This window comes from Ictalurus furcatus, chromosome 10 (genome assembly GCF_023375685.1).
Source record: "Ictalurus furcatus strain D&B chromosome 10, Billie_1.0, whole genome shotgun sequence".
In the NCBI taxonomy this organism is placed as follows: Eukaryota; Metazoa; Chordata; class Actinopteri; order Siluriformes; family Ictaluridae; genus Ictalurus; species Ictalurus furcatus.
This window is the reverse complement of record NC_071264.1, coordinates 22,503,140-22,524,143: the sequence shown is the minus strand read 5'-3', so window position 1 is coordinate 22,524,143 and position 21,004 is coordinate 22,503,140. Positions and strand designations below refer to the sequence as shown.

Genomic DNA, 21,004 nt, shown 5'->3' with positions numbered 1-21,004 from the left:
TTCAAATCCTGCCCTGCGGGTGTGGCGTTTGCATGTTCTCCCTGTGCTTTTCCTCCAGGTACTCCTCCCCCAGTCCAAAGACATGTGTTGTAGGCTGATTGACATTTCCACATTGTCTGTGGTGTGTGAATGTATGTGCGATTGTGCCCTGCAATGAGTTGGCACCCTGTCCTGAGTGTCCTCTGACTTGTTCCCCGAGTTCCCTGGGATAGGTTCCAGGCTCCCCCGTGACCCTGTGTAGGATAGGCGTGACGGATGTGTACATGTCAGCATACTATTATTGCCTGTGCATTGCAATAGACTGCAAGTCATCAGCACCTTTCTCCCTAAGCCATAACTATAATGAAACCATCAGAGGACCAATGCTGACCAGACATTATCTGTGTAGTGGACAATTCTCAGGAAAGCAGTAACACAGATGGGGCATTCACATTTTAGTGGACTCTGTTTGAGTATCTGTCACAATAGTGTTGCTGATTTTTAAACTAGTCATACTGCTTTGTAAATTACAGTACAGTTGACACTGGTGAAGGACTAGAGGACAATGAACACACATTATGCATGGAAAAGGCAAACCATAGTCAATTACAAGGTGGACCAACAAGGTAGGTGTGTATAATAAAATGTCCAGTAAGTACTGTCTCTCACAGGTTCAGATGAGCCCGATAATAATAATAATAATAATAATAATAATAATAATAGCACATTATTTCTAAAAATTTCCACTCACATCTTTTTCAGGGATGTGGCATGATGGTGCATATTGTGATATTTTTGCCGTCTCAGCTGCAAGGTCCCCGGTTCTATCCAGAGCTCGCGTTACTGACTGTGAAGAGTTTCTCATGTTCTTCTGCCATGTTCTCTGCTTACCTGCCACAGGATTGGTGTTCCTGAGGTAAGTATTATTGTTGAAAACATCTGTTTACTCAAGCTTTCCACGAATAGACTTTTTCTTATGCAGAGTACACCATTTTATCCATTACGGGGCAGTAAGCATACCTCACAATCTTCCCCTCTCTTTCCCTCCCTCTCCCTCTCTCTCGAGCTACACACGATACTTCCGAGATGCCAGTAATCCTGACCCTTTCTGCTCTCCGGACCTGCCTGATCCATCCTGATGCCCTAATTCTGGTTGGAGTTCTCATCAACTGGAAGCTACATTCTGCTACTGAGGACGGCCCCAAATGGTGCAGCTTGGAGATTGCTGAGATTGCTGCAGATGGTGCCACATGATGTACCATGGGAATGGTTTTGGACCTTAATTTCACATGGGCAATTTCGCTGTGGTCACTGGGATTACAGTTTCAGCTATGGTTTTATGACTGCAATTACCACATAGTTTTGCACTCAAGTCTCCTTTAGTGAACAGTGGATCAGTTCAACAAAACAGACTTCATATTAAAACTATAATGATCTTCCCCTTATTTTCACACTATCCATTGTTGCCCAGATGAGGATGGGTTTCCCTTTTGAGTCTGGTTCCTCTCAAGGTTTCTTCCTTATATCGTGTTAGGGAGTGTTTCCTTGCCACCGCAACCACCGGCTTGCTCAATAGGGATAAATTCACACTTTTAAAACCTGTATCCTGTGTTTATATGTTTCTATAAAGCTGCTTCGAGACAATGTCCATTGTAAAAAGCGCTATACAAATAAAATTGAATTGAATTGGATTATAATCTCAAACTGACATATTTCCTCTGAAAGTTAAATTAAACAGTGGTATAGTTGGTGTGTGTGTGTGTGTGTGTCCTTACAGGTTCAACTAGTGTTGGGAATGTGGAAAGAAAAAAAAAGAAGAAATGAAAGATCAGAACAATATCAAAGTCCTTTTCTTTAAGAATTTAATAAAGTACAGCAAATAAATATGAAAGAGTAACACTCCCATAGGTGTTTATAATAAATACAACAGAGTACAGAGTAACAAGAATGTGCATGCTGTGAGGTTGCCATCAAACCACACCGAGGGAGCCTGGTTCCTGCCTGCGGAGACAAGCACACTGTGTTACGATGACAAGCAATACCACAGACAGCTGTGTGACTGCAGTTAAAGCATAATTTGGCAGGAGGAATGATACATTCATCAGCTAAACAATCAACAGAACACATCACCCAAAACATGCTAACTCTGCATTATATGTTGTTATACCACAGCACTGTGTAATACTTTGTAATACAGCTGCAAGTCAAACGCACTTGTTTTAATATTGTTTCAGTAGTTACAGCATAATCTTAGGGACTTGTACAGTGGACATCCCACAAAAACAGATTTTAAAATATGCGTCATTGCTGATATGGTGAGGTTTTCTGTAAGGAGAGGTTTATTTAGTGTTTTTGGAAGGAGTCTCCAGTGCCAGTGCTGTGTAACATTCAGGAATAAAGCTCTAACGTGAAGTTTTCTGACACAGGAAAGTCTTTCTGAGGGGTTTGAGGTTTCTCTGCAATATGACGAGCTGTATTTTTGTCTTATTCACTTTAAGAGAGAGAAAAAAGAGAGAGGCTGGCAAAGGAACAACTGTTCATTATTGCTATAACATAAGTGATAACAAGAACTTGTTTCACAGATATTCTACAAAATTAAAGGTAACTATAAACAGATAAATCATATGATGCGTTGTTCTGTAATAAATAACATTATTTGTAAATGTTATTGTTGGCAAATGGCTGTGGTATAAGAGGAATAAAACACTTCAGCATGTGGGGTTATTGGTAAATAATCAACTTCCGGATGGTTGATTATTTTCCCGTAAGGCCATGCGACATCGTGTCTCATTCCTTTTGTATTAATGCCTTTTATTCTTTGTCTTGACTGACCTCTGTGTACAAGCATCACATCCCCTTCATACAATGCCATGCTTAATGCTTCTTTCTGCTCACTGTCCAGCTTTTGCCACTGCTCGTCTGTCACGGCCCATGCCTGTTCAGAGGTCAGCCATGACAGCTGACTTGCGCTGAACACAACCTGTAACGATCACAGCAACTGTATGAAACTTAGTTCCAATGCAAATGTCACACAGTGTAATACTGGCTCAGTGAACATAACACTGATAGTGTGTGTGAAATTCTTACAGCCATCTTTTTTGGAGGTATCAGGGATATTGCTAATGGAGTTAGCCCTTCTATTTGTTCCTTCACAAGGGAGGACAACACCATGTCATCCAGTACAGCTGAAGAAAAAGAAAGGTCATCATTATAAAGTTTGCTTCAAGCAAAAACAAGCACCTTCAGTCATTTCCAGACTATGATGTGAGTTTTAACTAAGCTACCTGTTTTGATACCTAATAGCATGCTAATGTTTGGTGTAAGTGTAATTGAGAAGGAACTACTTTCATATTGATAAAATTTTCTACTTGGTGTCTTGTCCTGGTGTCTTTGGCTAAAATGGAGGCTATTTTGTTTTATCTAGCCATAATTCTAAAGATAGCATTGACCACAAGTTTAGCTGGATGTGATGGCGCCAGAGGAGTGAGTCCACAACCATATTTTCATTTGAAGTGACTCTTTAAAGTTAATTTACAGTTCAACATACAGGCATTTAAGGAAAAATAAATATAACTGCTAATGTTACAGAGTGATGCTATGGTAAGTAAGGTTACAGAGTGAAGCTGGCTAACCTTATCTGGCTATGAGCTAGTACTACTTTGTTTCATAGATCCTAGTGTGATATTTTGGCTAATGTAACATTAATGCTTAGCCTAGCTGGATTGCAGAATACAAAAATAAACTTAATCTGTGAGTGATTAATTGTTGGAAGTAAAAATAGGCTGGATTTTTGAAAAATATTAACTGAACAAAGGCTTTTTTTCTCCCACTAATCAGATAGAATTTAATGGCGTTGCATCATACTTTTGACCCAGAATCCTTTACCTGCCAGAGCCCCAATCTCAGTGAAAATGTCAGCGCTCCAGCCGCTGACAGGACCGAAGGCCAGAGGGCTGGAGAGTCGAGCGGTCAGAGCCTCAGTCTGCTGCTCAAAGCAGGGCAGGAATGTCTCCCTCAGGAACATAGCAGCCATGCTGACAAACATCGTATAAATTTGTGATCAATTTGCAGATGCACAGCATGATTGTTGTCAAGAATTTGGAAACCGATTCTTCCTCTAACCTCAGGCTAAATGGGTCTAGACGGGAAATTTCTGCAGGAGTGAAGCCACATAGTAGATTGCCAAGAGAAACCAACTCGACCGCTCCAAGGTCTTCAGGCTTCTCTTTGCGGCGGCGCAGGAATCCCTGCAGAGCTGCTCTCCTCTGGATAAAATACGAGTGGCTGATTTAATGGGGTTTTGTCAAATGAAGGATGAATGGTGCCCTGCAATGGACTGGTGTCCCATTCAAGGTATATTAATGCTTCAGGCCCTTAGATAGGCTCAGGTTATGGCTTGGCAAAATATACTATTTATAAATGCTCTATATTGCCAAAAGTATGTGGACATCTGACCATCACACCCATATGTGGTTCTTCCCCAAACTGTAGCCACAAAATTGAAAGTACACAATTGTCTAGAATGTCTTTGTATATTGTAGCATTGAGTTTCCTTCACTGGAACTAAGAGACCCAAACCTGTTCCAGCATGACAATGTCCCTGTACACAAAGTGAGCTCCATGAAGACATGGTTTGCCAAGGTTGGAGTGGAAGAACTCGATTGGCCCACACAGAGCCCTGACCTTAACCCCACTGGACACCTTTGGGATGAACTGGAACTCTGACTGCACCCCAGACCTCCTCACCCGACAACAGTGCCTGACCTCACTAATGCTCTTGTGGCTGAATGAGCACAAATCCCCACTACACTACTAAATCTAGTGAAAAGATTGAAGGCTTTTATAACAGCAAACAGGGGGCTAAATCTGTAATGGTATGTTCAACAAACAAATATGGGTTTGATTTGTCAGGTGTCCGCATACTTTTGGCCATGTATTGTATACTGATTGCCAGTTATGCATAGCAACAGTAACTGTATACAAAGTAGACATGCTTAATGTACTTGATAATTGAAGAAACCATAGTTCCACAGTTTTGATCTTAAAATATCTGCATTCCAGACTTCTCCTCACAGGTTCTGATAACTCATTCCTTTACTAAATAAAAAACATAACTGTGTAAAAAAAAAAAAAAAAATCCTCACTTTTCTTGGGTTCCATGCTTTAAAGCTTCCAAGATGAGCCACCACACCTAAGTCAGACAAGTTCACAGCCTGCAGCTCTCTCTCGCTCATCTCAGTGATGATGCAGCCCAGCTCCAGTACCTGTGCTGGTCTGAGTGCCCTTACTGGCTTATAAATCTGCAAAAAATAAAAAATAAATCTGACCTTTTAGCCTTGTCCCTGTTGATCACAAATGAAAAATAGTGTACTTATTGGGGTTAATGGGTTAATACGGTATCTATAAGCTTCCCTTAATTGTTAGCAACATTAGCCTTGTTAGAAAATGAAAGAAGGAAATTATAGCCAGCAGACATGTCCTGGCTAATCGAGGACGTTTCAGGTAAAGGGAAAATCGGTTTGATCTTTTAATTTTGGTCAAACCATTCTTTAATTTTGGATTTCGCCAATTACTGGCGCACTAACCGGTCGGAGTTCTGTCCACAGTGCCCAGCGTTGCTCAGCATCAAGAGAACCATCCTGACCCAGGAACTCAACACACTCCTTCAATTCTCTTCTCTTCATTCGATTAAGTTGATACCAGCGCCATGCTGAAGGAAAAGTCCCTTTGATATCCGCACAAGTCGGGATTGGCTCTGACAAAAGTTATTGCACTTGCACATAAGATCATGTCAATCACATCTGATTAATTACTTTAACTCATGATAGATGCAGTATACTGAGGTAGTAAACATGTCTCACCTCTTCTGCCCCATCTCTGTCCTCTGTTTATTTTGTGAATTAAGCTGTAAATCTTGTCTTTTAGTCCTTTCGGGTCCGCGCACACTTTACCAAGCTCGGTGTCTTTCCAGTGCCACTGACTTTGCAGGACTTGCTCAACCGTGTCTTTACCTAAGTCATCCTAATAGAAACACGGCCTTCAACACAATGTCATATCCCAACACAAATATAGATGGATGGATTAATAAAGGCCTTTGTCTTGTTTTTTTCATTTTCCTTCTTACCAGTTGCAGAGAGCGTATCAGTTGAGGTGACAGGGCAAACACTAGTCGGTCTACATGCTCAACATCTCCTACTGTCCATGACTTTGGCTCTCTATAAATCAGATCCAAATCAACTCATCTATTCATTTATTCAGCAGTCTCTACTTATATAGAAACATTCTGCATTAGCGTTCAAATCCTATCAATGCCAAGGGAGTTAAAGGGAAAGTCGGTCCCCTTCTTAAGAAGAATGATTATTTACAGTAAAGTTAAAACATATTTGAATAGAGATCATGTATACAGTATATTGGTCAATAGAGGCCCAATATTTTTTCCCAAGCTGTCAACCGATTGTATACATTATTTATGCTTTTTTTTTTTTTTTTTTTTTTTTTAAAGTTGAGTTGGTTACACAAGAAATTACACAAATACACCTTTATTAAAAGTTATTGATGGGTTCAAGTGAATTACAGAAGCCTTTCCTTGTTCTATTTTTTTTATTATTATTTACTTATCTAAAGGTATTTAGGTAATTAGAGCTAGCTTGCAATAGTAACATTTGCTAGATAATAACATTAAAGCAAGTTAGCCAGTCAAATTACTATGAACATTTTTGTTTTTGATATTGTTTGGGTGAAATTTGGTGAGATTATGTCTGGAGCTGTCATTTAGACAGGAAAAGAAATAAAGTTGGGAAGATGTCTTACCCTGGGGGTGTCTTCCTCTAGTCTACCTCATGGTGTTCCATATTTAACATAAGGGCATAAGGACCTACCCTAGAATACTTCTCTCTGTAAGCAGAGAAGCCATTTCTCTGAAGGTGTCAGAGGGCATGCAGTACTGTTTCAGGTCCTCGAGGCGCAGCTTCAGAGCCTCTCTGTCCACCTGAGACAACAAGTCCCTGTCCAGGAAGAAGAGAAGAGGACCCAGCAGGTCCATGGAGACCCCGGAGATTCTGTCCTCAGCAATTATCTGACAGAAATGTTGGAAAAGATATTTCAGGAAAGATGAAAAAGATAAACAAGAGTGGACAAATATCTAGCCTGGGTGCCATATCCTGACTTTCAGATTGGCTGACAAGTAGGTTCAGTAGACTGTAGATATACCAATCACCAATGTTTTTTTTCACTTGTGCTTAATTTGTCCAAGAACCAGCAATATGTGTGTGTGTGTGTGTGTGTGTGTGTGTGTGTGTGTGTGTGTGTATATATATATATATATATATATATATATATATATATATATATATATATATATATACCATATACATGTGTGTGTGTATATATATATATATATATATATATATATATATATATATATATATATACACACACACATGTATATATGTACTTTATACTTTTAACTTTTATTTGATGTTTGTTTAAATGTAATTAAAATATTTGGTGCATATATTTTTCAGTGATGCAAAGCACCTCAACGCTGTGGCCTGCACAATACTTTTCCAAATCCCATAATCATATTTATGCTATATATGCTATAATGTTATATGCTATTTGACAGATATAAGGCGATGTTCCACTGATTTGCTCACCTTTGTAGATGTTGCATAATTGTGGGGAAGTATGCTCAATGCACAATTGAGTTAGTGGTCAAAGTGAACAGTGAATTGGGTTGCCAGATTGGGATATTTTACAAATACTCTGCAGCCACCATGACTTGTTTTATAGTAAATAATATGAATTAAATAAGTGCAGACAGTGTGTCTATGATATACAGAACCATTTCTGGATTATAATAACCTCACTGTTTTGCACAGCAGTACAATGACTATAAAGTATTCTTATTCTTATTATGGAGTGGATCATATTTGTACATCATTTTGCTGAAACCTGACAAACCTGGTTAATGATATTAGCTTTTGTCTAGCACACAGGAAAAGAAATCTGCTGTATCTAACAAAGTTAAGTCTAAACTGCTCAAAACAAGCTGCTAGACTGTATCTTGTTGACTCTCAACTGCTTATTACAGGGTTACTCTAAAAATTCACAAGATAGTAGCCCGTAAATCAAGTGTGATAGCCTCTCAACTTAATTTTATTTGAGGCCATGTCGTTATTAATGTCATCCTTCCCCCTAAAATCAATGGTCATGAACTACTGCTTATAAGACGTGAGATAACTTACAAAGAAGAGCAAAACTGCTTGTGGCAATATCTATTTCAAATGGAACTGACATTTGAATTAAACTGCCACCAAATATAATGATTCAGTTTTATATTTACAGAAATAATACGGTCTAGATGAAGGATAGAGCTACCTACCTTAGGTGTCTTAATGGATAAAAATATATTTACATTTGCCTGCTATACACTTTTAAGGTTCTTTGGTTGTCCATTTGAGGGAACCCTTCTACATAGAACCCATCATTTTTTGGAACTAAAAATCCTTAATTATGTTAAGAACCCATAATACCCCACTTAAGAACCTTTCCCCCAGAAAATGTTGATGTTTTATAGACCAAACCCGTGAAAGAATATTGTATAACCTAAATGACTGCAGGAACGAGTTTCAAAACAATGTCTAAATTACTCCACCCATGCAGAAGTTTCCAAAAGCTATTTCTCTCACAAGCACATCAATAGCTTTCTCAGCCAAGGTCATCTGCTTGTGGCGTGGAAGCTCCAGGAAATCAATAAAGTGTCTTCGAACGTGGTTCAGGACAGCCCAGAGTGATGCGTTGGACAGGCGCTCAATCATCCTCACGCTGCGAGACAACATCTGACAGTGAGGCAGAGGACATCAGAGGCTTGATGGAAAATGAAGAAAAAGTGAAAAAGATCTTACGGTAATCCTGCAGTGAAAGATGGGTCGAAGTCCTCTAGATCCATGTCTGGCCTTTTTCCAAGTTCCTCTACCACACACTTCCTCTGTTAAAATATAATTCATTTGATTTTGTTGACATCTTTTCTAAAGCAGATACTGTACTATATGATTCACCCAGGTCTTGATTTGTATAATAATGTTTGATTTACTCATTAATAAAACTAATTATGCTTAGCCTATTTGGCAAATTTGGCAGCTTAAAGAATTGTTTCATTATACAAAAATGGGCATTGTCATATTTACATCATTTGTTATTTACTGGCTATCTAAAATGCAAGCCTTCATTAGTGTCAGTTTGAATCAAATGCTATTTGCTTTGGCAGCGAAGTACACTTTGTCTTGGAATAGAAATTGGAAAAACAGCAGATGCCAATTAATGTGAATTGCTGGAGCGGGATTGAAGCTTGTCTCACACATTCTCACCAGAGCTGGCCTCAATCCGCCGGGCAACTCTGTAATAAACCGTACCAGTTCAGAGAAGTCTGATTCATTGGCCCAAAGCTGTAGGCTCTTACAGCTCATGCCACTTGCAATGCGGCCTAAATGTCTGTAACAAGAAGAAACAAACCACAAACTACAACCCCAATTCCCAAAAGTTGGGACAGTATGGAAAATGCCAATAAAAACAAAGAGGAGTGATTTGTAAATGTACTTTGACTTGTATTTAAACAAAAAACATATACAAACAATGTATTTGAGGTTTTATCTAATCAACTTCATAGTTTTTTAAAGATAAACATTTATTTTGAAATTGATGCATGCAACATGTTCCAAAAAAAGTTGGGACAGGGGCACTTTAGGACTAATGGCGATGTGACCAGTTGAAATAAGAAGGTGATGTGAAACAGGTGAGGCAATCGTCTAATCATAGTATATAAGGAGCCTCCAAAAAGGCCTAGTCCTTCAAGAGCAAGGATGGGTCGAGGCTCGCCAATCTGCCAACAGATGCTTCGATGAATAATCCAACACTTTGAGAACAACATTCCCCAAAGAGAAATCGGTAGGATTTTGGGCATTTCAACTTCTATAGTGCACAATATAATTAAAAGATTCAAAGAATCCAGTCAAATCTCGGTACGTAAAGGGCAAGGCCTAAAACCACTTCTGAATGCGTGTGATCTCCGATCCCTCTGACGTTACTGTCTTAAAAACCGTCATGAGTCTGTAATAGATATCCTGACGTGGGCTCAGGAATACTTTGGTAAACCTTTATCAGTCAACACCATTCACCGCTGCATCCACAGATGCAAGTTAAGGCTTTACTATGCAAAACAGAAGCCATACATCAACACTGTCCAGAGGCGCAGCCAACTTCTGGGCTCGGTCTCATCTGAGATGGACAGTAGCACAGTGGAATCGTGTTTTGTGGTCCAATGAGTCGACATTTCAAATAGTTTTTGAACAAAATCGCTGTCGTGTTCTCCGGGCCAAAGAGGAAAAGGACCATCCAAGCTGTTATCAGCGTCAGGTAAAAAGCCAGCATCTGTCATGGTATGGGGTGTGTCAGTGCCCATGGCATGGGTAACTTGCACATCTGTGAGGGCATCATTAATGCAGAAAGATATGTACACATTTTGGAGCAGCATACACTTCCATCCAGAGCAGGACAACGCCAAACCACATGCTGCCCGGATTACAAGCGCATGGTTGAGAGTGTGGGTTCTAGCATGGCCTGCATGCAGTCCTGACCTGTCTCCGATTGAGAATGTGTGGTGCATTATGAAGCGCAAAATAAGGCAATGAAGCCCCGTACAGTTGCGCAGCTGAAGAAATGCATAATGGATGAATGGGGGAAAATTCCACTTGCTAAACTTAACCAACTGGTGTCTTCACTCAGCGACCAAACGTTTTATTAAAAGGTAATGTTACACAGTGGTAAAGAATCGACTGTCCCAACTTTTTTGGAGTGTGTTGCAGTCATCAGATTTGAAATGAGTGTATATTTTCAAAAATAAATTAAATTCACAAAGTAAAACATCAAATAATGTGTTAATAATGTGTTTTCAATATAGTACAGGGTGAACTGAATTTTTTAAATGAAAATTCTTTTTGTTTGTTTTTGTGCATTTTTCCATGCTGTCTCAACTTTTTCGGAATTTGGGTTGCCATATAGTAAACCAAAAAATATCCAAAAGCGACAAATGAATAAGTCTTGGCAGATTAGCTGAAATGTACTTCATATGAGCCAAGTCCAAAGACCTACTAATGCAATTGAATCAAAATACTAAAAGGCATGTGGCTGACTGATGTCACTTACAGTACTGTCTCTCGGGTGATGTTTTCAGTCTGCTGAATCATTCTGAAAAGCGACTGAGCCTGTTGAATGAAAAACTTGAGAAGTTGGAAGACAACCAAAATTGAATGTGATACTCCTTTTGGCTGAGACAAAATCACTTTAATGCATTACTAATTCATGTTCTTTTATGCAAGCCATTCAAACGCAGTGAGTGCAATTTGCTTGATGGCAGGTGAGAGGCACTTTGTATTAATTTACTGAAAGGCTCATCTGTAGCATACCCAATGAGTTGCGGCAAATGAGTGTGTCATTAGCTGTGGACAGATCCACCCAGCAAAAACTGACACGGGTTGTGGCATTATTAGCATAATTATCTGCTATTATAGTTTACTATTGAGGCACATTGAATAAATAGGATATTACCTGTTGAGGTGACCAGGACATGTTTCTGTACAGATGAATGTGATGAAGGATCGTTTGTCCATCAAGCTCAGTGGCCAGTTTTTTCAAGGAAATGAAGGGTAAAAGGCAGTGCAGGTAGAGTGTGTTATTGGTTGACAAATGCTCCAGAACCTTTAGATCAATAGTACATATTAGTTAGCTCATGGGGTGACCTGATGTTTACAGTAATTACAGAAAAGTAAAACATGAATTGGCCATGACCATTGGATAAAATGTGCCTAGTAAGTACTATTAATATTAATCAGGCTGTGTTGCCAGTTCCATGTTTTTATGCAGAAGTAGGCAACATCAGAACTGCACTGGTTTACTTATTGTCACAGCTATACTCTATTTATTTATGACAATATTGAATATGTAATGTAAATAATTTTAGGACCTTGGTGAAAGAATTACTTAGAGAAAAAGCATCCGAATACTGCTTTGTTAATTCAGAAATAAAGCAGGGATGTTACAGGAAAATAATTAACAATGAAGCTGCCAATTGGAGTTGTTATTAATTAAAGAACTACATGTTGAGCTTTTTATTCATTTTTAGTTAAATATATTGTTGTGGAATATGTCCAGAAAACAGTCGCTCTCTTTCTCTCTTTTTTCTCTATCTTGTAGTTAATAAGACAAAAAGACAAAACAAAACCCCAGCTTGTCATATTACTGAAAATCTGTATAAATAAATAAATAAATAAATAATAAAAATTTTAAGCAGACTTAGCAGTAACATGAACAATTCCAATTAGAATTAAATTCCTTTCATTTTTTAAGGTTTTAACTGTATTAAATTTACACCATGACTACATTGTAAATTAAATTGAACGTTCGGCGGCATTTAAAAGCTGCCTAAGCATCTTATCATTTATAATTACATAATACATCTACAGTATGTATTTTTTTAAAGTATTATAATGGTTGGAATATAGTGGAATGTAGTGGATGTTTCTAATCTAAATGCTTTTTTTAAATTGAGAATTGAGCTACCACGTGTTTGTATAAGTGTTTAATTCATAAGGTCTTGGTTTCTCAGTGTAAGTATATATCGGTGCTGATGTTACCTGCTGTAGTGCGCTATGCACCATTGCAAGATGAGCAGGCTGCAGGTCGCTCAGCAGAGAGCTCCAACACTGACAATCTGCCGTTCCCATCGAGTCAGGTACAATCAAGTTTCTCAAGAAAGCAGGAGCTAAACCATGAAATAACGGCTTTAGCCTGCATAATGTGTTGGCACTGACCTAAACAGGAAAGGGAAATGAATACAAGGCTTTATGGTGCCTGACACACTTTAGACAAATAGATCATATGACACTTACATTTGTTTCTTGGAATATTTTGTTTAAAATTTGGAATGCCTGCAATGGAAAGATGAGAACAGGATTAAAAGTGGTTCAAAATAAAATCAATTAGCACCAAGTCTAATGGAAACTGTGTGTGTTTACCTGTGCAGGTGGGAAAGTAGGTATATCAGGCTGAGAGAAGAGTTCCAATAAATCATTTGAGGATAATGACTGCAGGAATGATGCACCAAGTTGGGGTAAAACTCCATGGAGAGAGGCCAGCATCGGAGAAGACAACAAGCTGGCATTAAGGGGTTTGAGAGCAAGTGCCAGCCAATGGGAAAGCTGCAAATGAGAGAAACTGCATGTCACATATGACAAGACACAATAAATAATAGTCGTTGCTGTTTAACTCGCATATTAACAAAGATTACCCATTGAACAAGGACATCTCTCTTGCTTTAAGTTCAATATAAGTGTAAAATTTGTAAGAAAATGAAAATAACTTTTCTTTATCTTAGATATTAGCAATGTAAATAATAATTTGTGTGTGCAGACCACACCCCCAAATAAATGACAAGTTAACTCAACATTTTACAGCTTCACAATTGCTCTAGGAAAAAATTTGGACTGGAGGACTGGGCAGCTTGTGCTTTGCACTAGACAGCAACAGACTGCCCCACTACAGACCCATAGATAGGAGCTGATGAATAGAAGGGAGGAGAAGAAGAGCTGGTGGGTGTTCATCACTACTTGAGAAAAAGAGATCATGTGACAGGGATGAAAATCACCATTTTGTTTCATATTTAACAAAGGGCAGTCTTTCTTTTCATTAGAGAAAGTTAACTAAATGCATAAAATTCTGTTTTATTTTTAAGTATCTCCTTCGCACTGGATCTGGAGTCTATTCCAGGAAGAATGGGTGGGAAACAGCAATTCATTCTGGATGGGACACCAATCCATTGCAGGGAATATGCGCAAACACACAAATTCACACACCCATTCATACCCACTTATAGTAGCCAATCCACAGGCATGTTTTTGGGAGGTGGGAGGAAAACTGTGAACCCAGAGGAAACCCACAGAGAGCATGTAGAACAGTTTAAGAAGATCATACTTACTCTGCCATTTCCACTGACATGGCCATCTGAAATACACTGTGCAAGCTGTTGCCACAGAGCAGGTGATACAGGGGGTATAGACAGGAAACGATGCAGTTCATCTGAATTCATGTAACATATTAGGATGCCTAACCTGTCACAGAAACAAAACGGCTCATCCATCTGTTGTATGGCTCAACCTTGGGATTTTGCTATTTAGAGAAGTGAATTACCTCATTATTGTCTCACTAGTGAGATTCTTCCTCTTGCTGAACAGGGTGCGAAGCACGTGTCTCCCCCTTATGGCATCCAGACTGCTATTAGCCAGCTGTTCGACCAGCGGGCTGAGCTGTGAGATACACCTGCAAACTTTACTTTTGTTCTCTTAAAGCCTTTAGGATTCATATATATACAAAATATTCAGATGTTTGCTTACCTACCTGCTGGGATGTCAGATGTTGGAAGTGGCTGACAGGAAGATGTGGGAGGAGGGGAAGAACTGAGGTGAGAAAGTATGGTGGCCAGGAGGAAACATCTCCTACCGCATTTGACTGTAGGAGACGTTTTGCGAAAGCTTGTTTCTGAGGAGTCTTCATCTCCGAGCTGTGATCTCGAATAGCCATCAACCTAAAAGCATGTCAGATGCATGAACATAGATATTCTGCAAATTATCAGCATATCTGCAGAGTATTATGGTTCACTCACACACTATCGTTGGCAATCAGCGATGCAGGAAAATTCATTATGTCAGATACAGACATGTAGGGGATGAACTGTGAGAGGTCGACAAATAGCTCTGGCGTAACACGTGGGAATTTGTGGATGAAGGCTGCGGTCATAGTCTCCATGGCCTCCTTTTCCTTTGGGGAAGCCTTTCAATGATGCCAAGAAAAGCAAAAAAATATATAACGGTTTACAAATAGAATTTACAGCAGACTAGAACCCTGTCATTGGAACAAATGGAGATGGAAAATGCATTAGTTCTTTGGTTGGTTGGCTACCTGTGCTGCCTCAACTTGGAGCTGGTCCCAGCTCTGATGTACATGAGACAGAAATCTTTTCACTGCATCTTTTTCTGCAGACAACACTAGAGTGCGTATTCTTTCTCTTGGCATCTGGAGGTATTCCTAGACCAGCAGCAAGAAGAATACCATAGACTATGAGCAAGTATGAGAGTATGCATTAGCGCAAAATGACGACAAGTCAGAAACACGTTTGAAACTCATTACAGTTTCAGTCATTTTAAGATTAATCTTATGGTTGCCGTCATTTCATTCATTCTAGCTGTGAGGTTGTGTGAAGTTAGTTTATATTCAGTCTATTAAAAATATAAAGTAAAGTTACTGTATTAAACTCTTCTTAGCCTCATTTCATTTCTGACAAGTTTTTGTATCAACATTTTGAGCTCTACCTGTAGTAAAAATCTCAATGCAGAGGAGTTGTCCTCTTTTTGAATGAGATCCCAGAGGACAGGCTGAAAGATTAACACAACAATAAACTAATACTTTAAATAAGGTCAGCACAACAATTTAGCACAATGAAATGTCGAATTAACAACAATAATAATAGTATAAATTGCATAGCACTTACACTAAAACAGCTAAGAAGATCTTCCTTAAGAGAGAGATTCTGTTCCCGTCTGAGAAAGACACCAACAGTGTGGAGCACACTAACAGATGCATCAGGCCTGAGGGTTGTCCAGAAAGAGGAATTGTCCAGAAGTCTGGACAGAAGAATAGCTTGGCCGAGACCCTGGCGGACCTCGCGTTCCCCTTCTTCAAGGCCTGCTGAGAGCCCCACAACAAAATCTAACACTTGGAGCACATAGCTTACAGTGGCTAGCCAGCCCACACGTTCATCCACAACTCCCTCACAATGGTTTAATTTGTATACAGCTTCCTGTAGGATAGGAATAGGATTTATACAGAGCTGATGAGCGTCAAAATCATACGGGGCAGGCAGCATGTTAAACAGCTGCTGGAGGACACATTGGGTCTCCTGCTTTGGTTCTGATTTGGAGTTGCAGTAGTCTAAGAGTATGGGTTGCTTAGGAACCAGAATGACATACAAACTCATGTTCTTGCAAATGTAGTCCCTCAGACCTGCTGTGTCTCCACAGAGTTCAAGCAGATCGGAGTTGGTGAAATGCTCTGCAGTCCAATTTAAAAAGTCACAGAGAACATTTTTGGAGTCATGGTGGGAATCTTTATTCAGGATTTTGGAGCAATATTCTGCAGCCCAGCCAGTGTGAACTAATGGATATGATGCATTGCCACACAAGGCTAATATCAGAGCGGAGTTGTTAGGCAGAAAACACCTCCTGAACTCTTGTGCACTTAGAGATCTAGCACTGAGCAGTTCTAAGCAGTCCTCAGTTGCAATACTTGTGGAACTTCCAGCAACTTCACTGGAGAGTTGTACGCAGAGGTCATCAATACTTGATTGGTTGAGGAAATGGTAGTCCTTGGTAACAGCAGCCTAATAAAATCACACAGTTATGACATATTTGTCAATCAACCAAAAGGTCATTTCTTTTTTTTTTTTTTTTTTTTAACAGATTTCACTTAAACATGCATCACTAATACCTGATGGGCTCGTTGCAGCCAGAAGGAAGAGTTGGCACATACTGTATTATTGAAATCCTGTGCGAAGAATTCACTGCACACATGTACCCACAGGAAATCTTCCTCTGCAGCAGAGAGGTACCATGCCGCATTAGAACAGCTGACATGCAGGTCAGGAACTACATGGCTAGCCTCCGGGTCCAACGTTGCATCACCTCCATCAAATAGATTACAGTAGAGAAACACAGTAAAGTTTGAAACACCAGTGAGACCTGGAATGGAGGCATTGCAGGCTGCTTCCAGGATCTCTGCGGAGGCTAACAGCTCTGAATCTGTTTGATCATGGAACAATGGCTGAGGCTGGAGGAGTCTGGATCTTTTCGACGATTGCTGTTGTTTCGAGTTGTGTTTTTCCGTCTCTGAAGATGAACAGGACATCAAAGATGGCCGACTCGGTAAACCATGTGAGGTGAAACCCATGGCTTGAGCATTCCATGTCAGGTTATGTCTAATACCCCTATGTGATGAAGTGTATTACAGTAATGTTAGAAATGTGTTAAATGCATGCTCAAAAAAATATTTATTTTTTTAAAAGATAAACTTACCACAATATCAGTTGTCTCAGGTCACCTTTGCAACAAAAAAAAGGAAAGTGGAAACCAAGATGAGTTGGATTGTTGTCTGTTAATACAAATCAGTGATAATTGCTTTGGGTTGTTCATGAATTGAGGAAATAAAGAAGGAGCGCCATACAATTAGGCTCAATGGAATAGTATAGCTGTGCACATAATGCCAGGGGTATATGGTTACAAATCAACAAAAGGGTGGACAGATTATCCAGCCCATAGGATTTAGAGTATCATGATCTCCTCGATGATTAACATGGCCAATGTGATTTCAGCAATCCAGCCATATGTTTCAACTATGAAAGTTTTATTGATTTTTAGAGTCATTTTTAGGATTGGCCAGGACATTATGCTATAAAAGTTATGGAGGAAAAGCTATTAAAAGGAAAATCATTTAAATTATTTTAAAAGGAAAATATAAGGATAAACTTGCCTACAGAACATCTTCCCAGCTGAGTGGACTGTGGCTCACCAGCCATGCTACCTAGATCATCCAGCAGTGCCATGGTCACACGTGACACCTTCCTCCTCAGATTACTGTACACTGTGCTACCCACTCTGTGCAGGAATCCACGCCGGAGGCCATCAAGACCCTGGACAAGGGCAGGATTACGCTCAGCAAACTGTACTGCTCTTTCCCCAGTGTTTGAATTCGACAGGGCCTGCAGAAATAGAGCTTGCATATAGCTAAGGCTCTCCATGTCTTGAGATTTATTGTTTTCCTCACGTAAAGCCTCAGCTGGAATGCTAAATGGCTTAAAACGTCCTGCCAAGAAGGTACCATCCCTTTGGTCACTGGATACTCCTGCAGGGTGCAGATTCACCACAGGTTTCCAGTTCCTTGTCTCTAGGAATGTCAGGAGTTGCTGCAGCCAGCTCAGGTTGAAAGCACAATCACTTTGCCCTTTCAGGATGCAGATAAATCCCTGCAGACCTGCAATGGCCTGGCTATAGGTCCCACTGACAAGAGCTTGTAGAGCAGTGTCAAGCAAGGCACTGATGGTCTTCCAGTTCTGTGACACAAATGTGAGAAGAGGTCTTTGTGGCTGCTGTTCTAAGAGGGTAAGGATGCTCTGCACCAGTCCAAGTAGTCCATCCCAATGTGGGCTGCCTCTTAGAGAGAGGAAGAGGTCTTGAAGCCTGAAGCTTGGTCGAGGAGGAACCCTCCCAGCCCAATCTCCTAGTGGCATTTTTCCATCAGACTGGATGAAAGAATGCAACAAGTTTTCCCAAAAATGATCATCACTGAAAGGCAGATCATCATCTATTTCAGCACTCATTTCTTGAAGATACATTGAGATGTTATAAAGAAATCCTGACAGCCTGTTCCGGTCAAGTGGCTTGTTAAGAGATGGTAAACCAGTAGATTTCTTGGGCAGGAGTCCTAGAGACTTAAGACCTCCAACAATGTTCCTTAGGACTGTATGGATTTGTTCATCCTTTCTATTCTCTGGAGATGGTTGTTCTCTACGGGGGTACCAGCCTCCACCCTTCCGCCATATCTCAACCAACTCTTTCAGAATTACTTCTCTCTGGTCCTCCTTTTTATTTCCTGCAATATGATATTTGGATGTAAAGCCTACTACACATTGATTAAAGAGCACAAACGATGGTAGAATAAACACAACATGCATTTTCTCACCTTCAGAAATGGAGGATACTTGACCCAATAAGACAATCAACCCCATTATAATCCCAAACTTCCCCATTCTGAGTGCCATTCATGAGTTTCAAGACCGTATGGATGAAATCATACCGATGCTCCTTTGAGAAAGCACCTGTTACAGAGTTCCTTTTAGCCTGAGACTCTCAGGGAGTACAGTGTCACACTGCAGAATGGATATAAAATGTTAATGACTGCTCAGAGTCACTTGATTACACTTTCACTAAAGAAAAACAGACTGCCATTACTTTGTATACATTAATCACTATTTTGTACATTTAAATATTCCCTGATACAACAGATGCTCATCAAGTTCATCGAGTGCTAGTCCATTTATACAGCATCAAATATGTGTTTACCTGATGGATTAAAACAAAATGTAAAATTAAAAATGTACAATAATTGTTGATGTATTTATAATCTTAACTCTTTATTTTTTTTAATTTAATTCATAAACATATGCAATTTAAATTAACAGAGTTTTGGCCATACTTACATACGGTCATAATCTGTTCCCTCCATTAGTCTTCAGGGGGGGGTAAAATGCAGATTAGATTCATAAGAAAATGCAAAAATGATTCATATATTTGAAAACAATCCTTAAATACAAGAGAAAATCTCCTTTCTGTCAGTCTTCCTCTGTCTCCTGCTTTCCCTCTCTTCTGTTCTGCCAGAAAGTGTCACTTTTTCGATCTGTTCTTCCTTCAGCTCAATTGGCGCTTCAGCCAGAGCTTCAGGTTTCAGCACCATCATTTGAGCATGTGCCAGCTGGCAGGCATACCAAGTGAATGGCTTGAGGGCATTATTGTGCTTGTCATAAGTGACATTCCATGTGACTTGCAGACTTGTGAGCGCAGCAGTTATAAGTATGAATACTATGAAACTCAGAGTCATCTCAGTGTCATGTTAAAACACTGTAACATGTCTCACCAATAGCAGTTTGCTTCTTTTTAGTTCACAAGGAAAGGATTCAATCAAAAACATGCTATACACATTTACTGTTTAATGACAATAAAATAAAGCCATTTTTTTAAATGTTCAAATAAAGCTTAGATTACTTAATTATGATAATCTTACTCCCTGAAAATCTTTTCTGTTTTTTTTGCCTGTCCAAAAATGTAATTTATTAGCAAATACTTTACTTAGGCAAGAGCAAAACTAAAGCACAGTATCTGAATCTGAATTGTCATGAATACCTGAGAATGTTTTTTGTTATTTGTCAGACATATCCTAATATCCCATTACAGGATATTACTTTGTACAATGTCCTTGAGCATACTCCTTTCCGTACACGAGTGCCAGAAGGTCTCCTGCAGCTGTCATAAAACAAAAACTCTCCAGCAGTACACAATCAGGCCCTTCACTAACACACATAATCATCTCTCTCCTGTCTGAGCTCTGTCTGCAACAGTGGAAACCTGAGTGGAAGCAGTGAAAGGACTAGTGCAGGCTCCCCACAAAGCCTTTTAATTCTGTCAGTGTCACCCCCAGTGGAACAATAACTTCCTCTTATATTATTGATACCTTGGGGAGCGGCGCTCACTCAGCGGCGTGGGGCTCAGTTGGCAGCAAGAATATTAAATGAGAAACTTTACTCTCCCTGTATTTTCCCTAACTTCCAGAAGCTTGGACTTATAATATGGACAAACCTGACTTGGAGTGTGAAAAAAGGTGTATTGTTGTAGTATTTAGTAATCTGTAACCTACAATCCAACTCAGGGACCAAAAAGATGTTTTTAAAAAAGAAAAGCTCCTAGATGTTTACTGGACATCTACACTTTTAGAAAAAGGGTTTCTCAAGTATCCTTTGGATAGTTAATGGTTCTAGCTTCTGCCTACCTGAAAGGAAAACCCTCTATTTTATGCTTCTACATAGAAACTTTAAAAGTTCACTTTTATCAGGTACACCATAGGTCACTTTGTAGATTATGGATTGCAGCCAATCTGTTGGGCTCAGACACCTCTATTCCTTCCATTGCTGGAAAGGGACTACCATAGAACAACCACTGATCAAATAATATTTTGGTGGTGGACCATTAACAGCAGAACCAACCAGGATAAGAAACACAAATTGAACATGGAAAAAATCGGCTCTAGTAAATAGTCTCTAACTCTACTTCAAGGTGAACCAACAAGGTAGGTGTGTTTAATAAAGTGGCATGTA

General features: G+C 39.5%; 1 protein-coding gene across 1 annotated transcript; it reads right to left on the bottom strand.

Moving 5' to 3' along the window:
* Positions 1–2,306: 2,306 nt before the first annotated feature.
* Positions 2,307–19,092, bottom strand: LOC128613314 (stereocilin). Its single transcript, XM_053633980.1, has 27 exons — positions 17,611–19,092; positions 17,157–17,181; positions 16,573–17,068; positions 15,578–16,465; positions 15,399–15,461; positions 15,004–15,114; positions 14,693–14,859; positions 14,428–14,614; positions 14,221–14,336; positions 14,009–14,141; positions 13,050–13,232; positions 12,924–12,962; positions 12,669–12,845; positions 11,584–11,733; positions 11,182–11,240; positions 9,348–9,471; positions 8,886–8,968; positions 8,631–8,805; positions 6,858–7,120; positions 6,104–6,194; positions 5,841–6,000; positions 5,565–5,734; positions 5,124–5,279; positions 4,102–4,244; positions 3,865–4,013; positions 3,067–3,164; positions 2,307–2,959 (listed from the first exon to the last, which is right to left on the bottom strand). The coding sequence occupies exons 1-27, from the start codon at positions 18,896–18,898 to the stop codon at positions 2,645–2,647; spliced, it is 6,009 nt and encodes a 2,002-aa protein (XP_053489955.1). The 5' UTR covers positions 18,899–19,092; the 3' UTR covers positions 2,307–2,644.
* Positions 19,093–21,004: the final 1,912 nt, after the last annotated feature.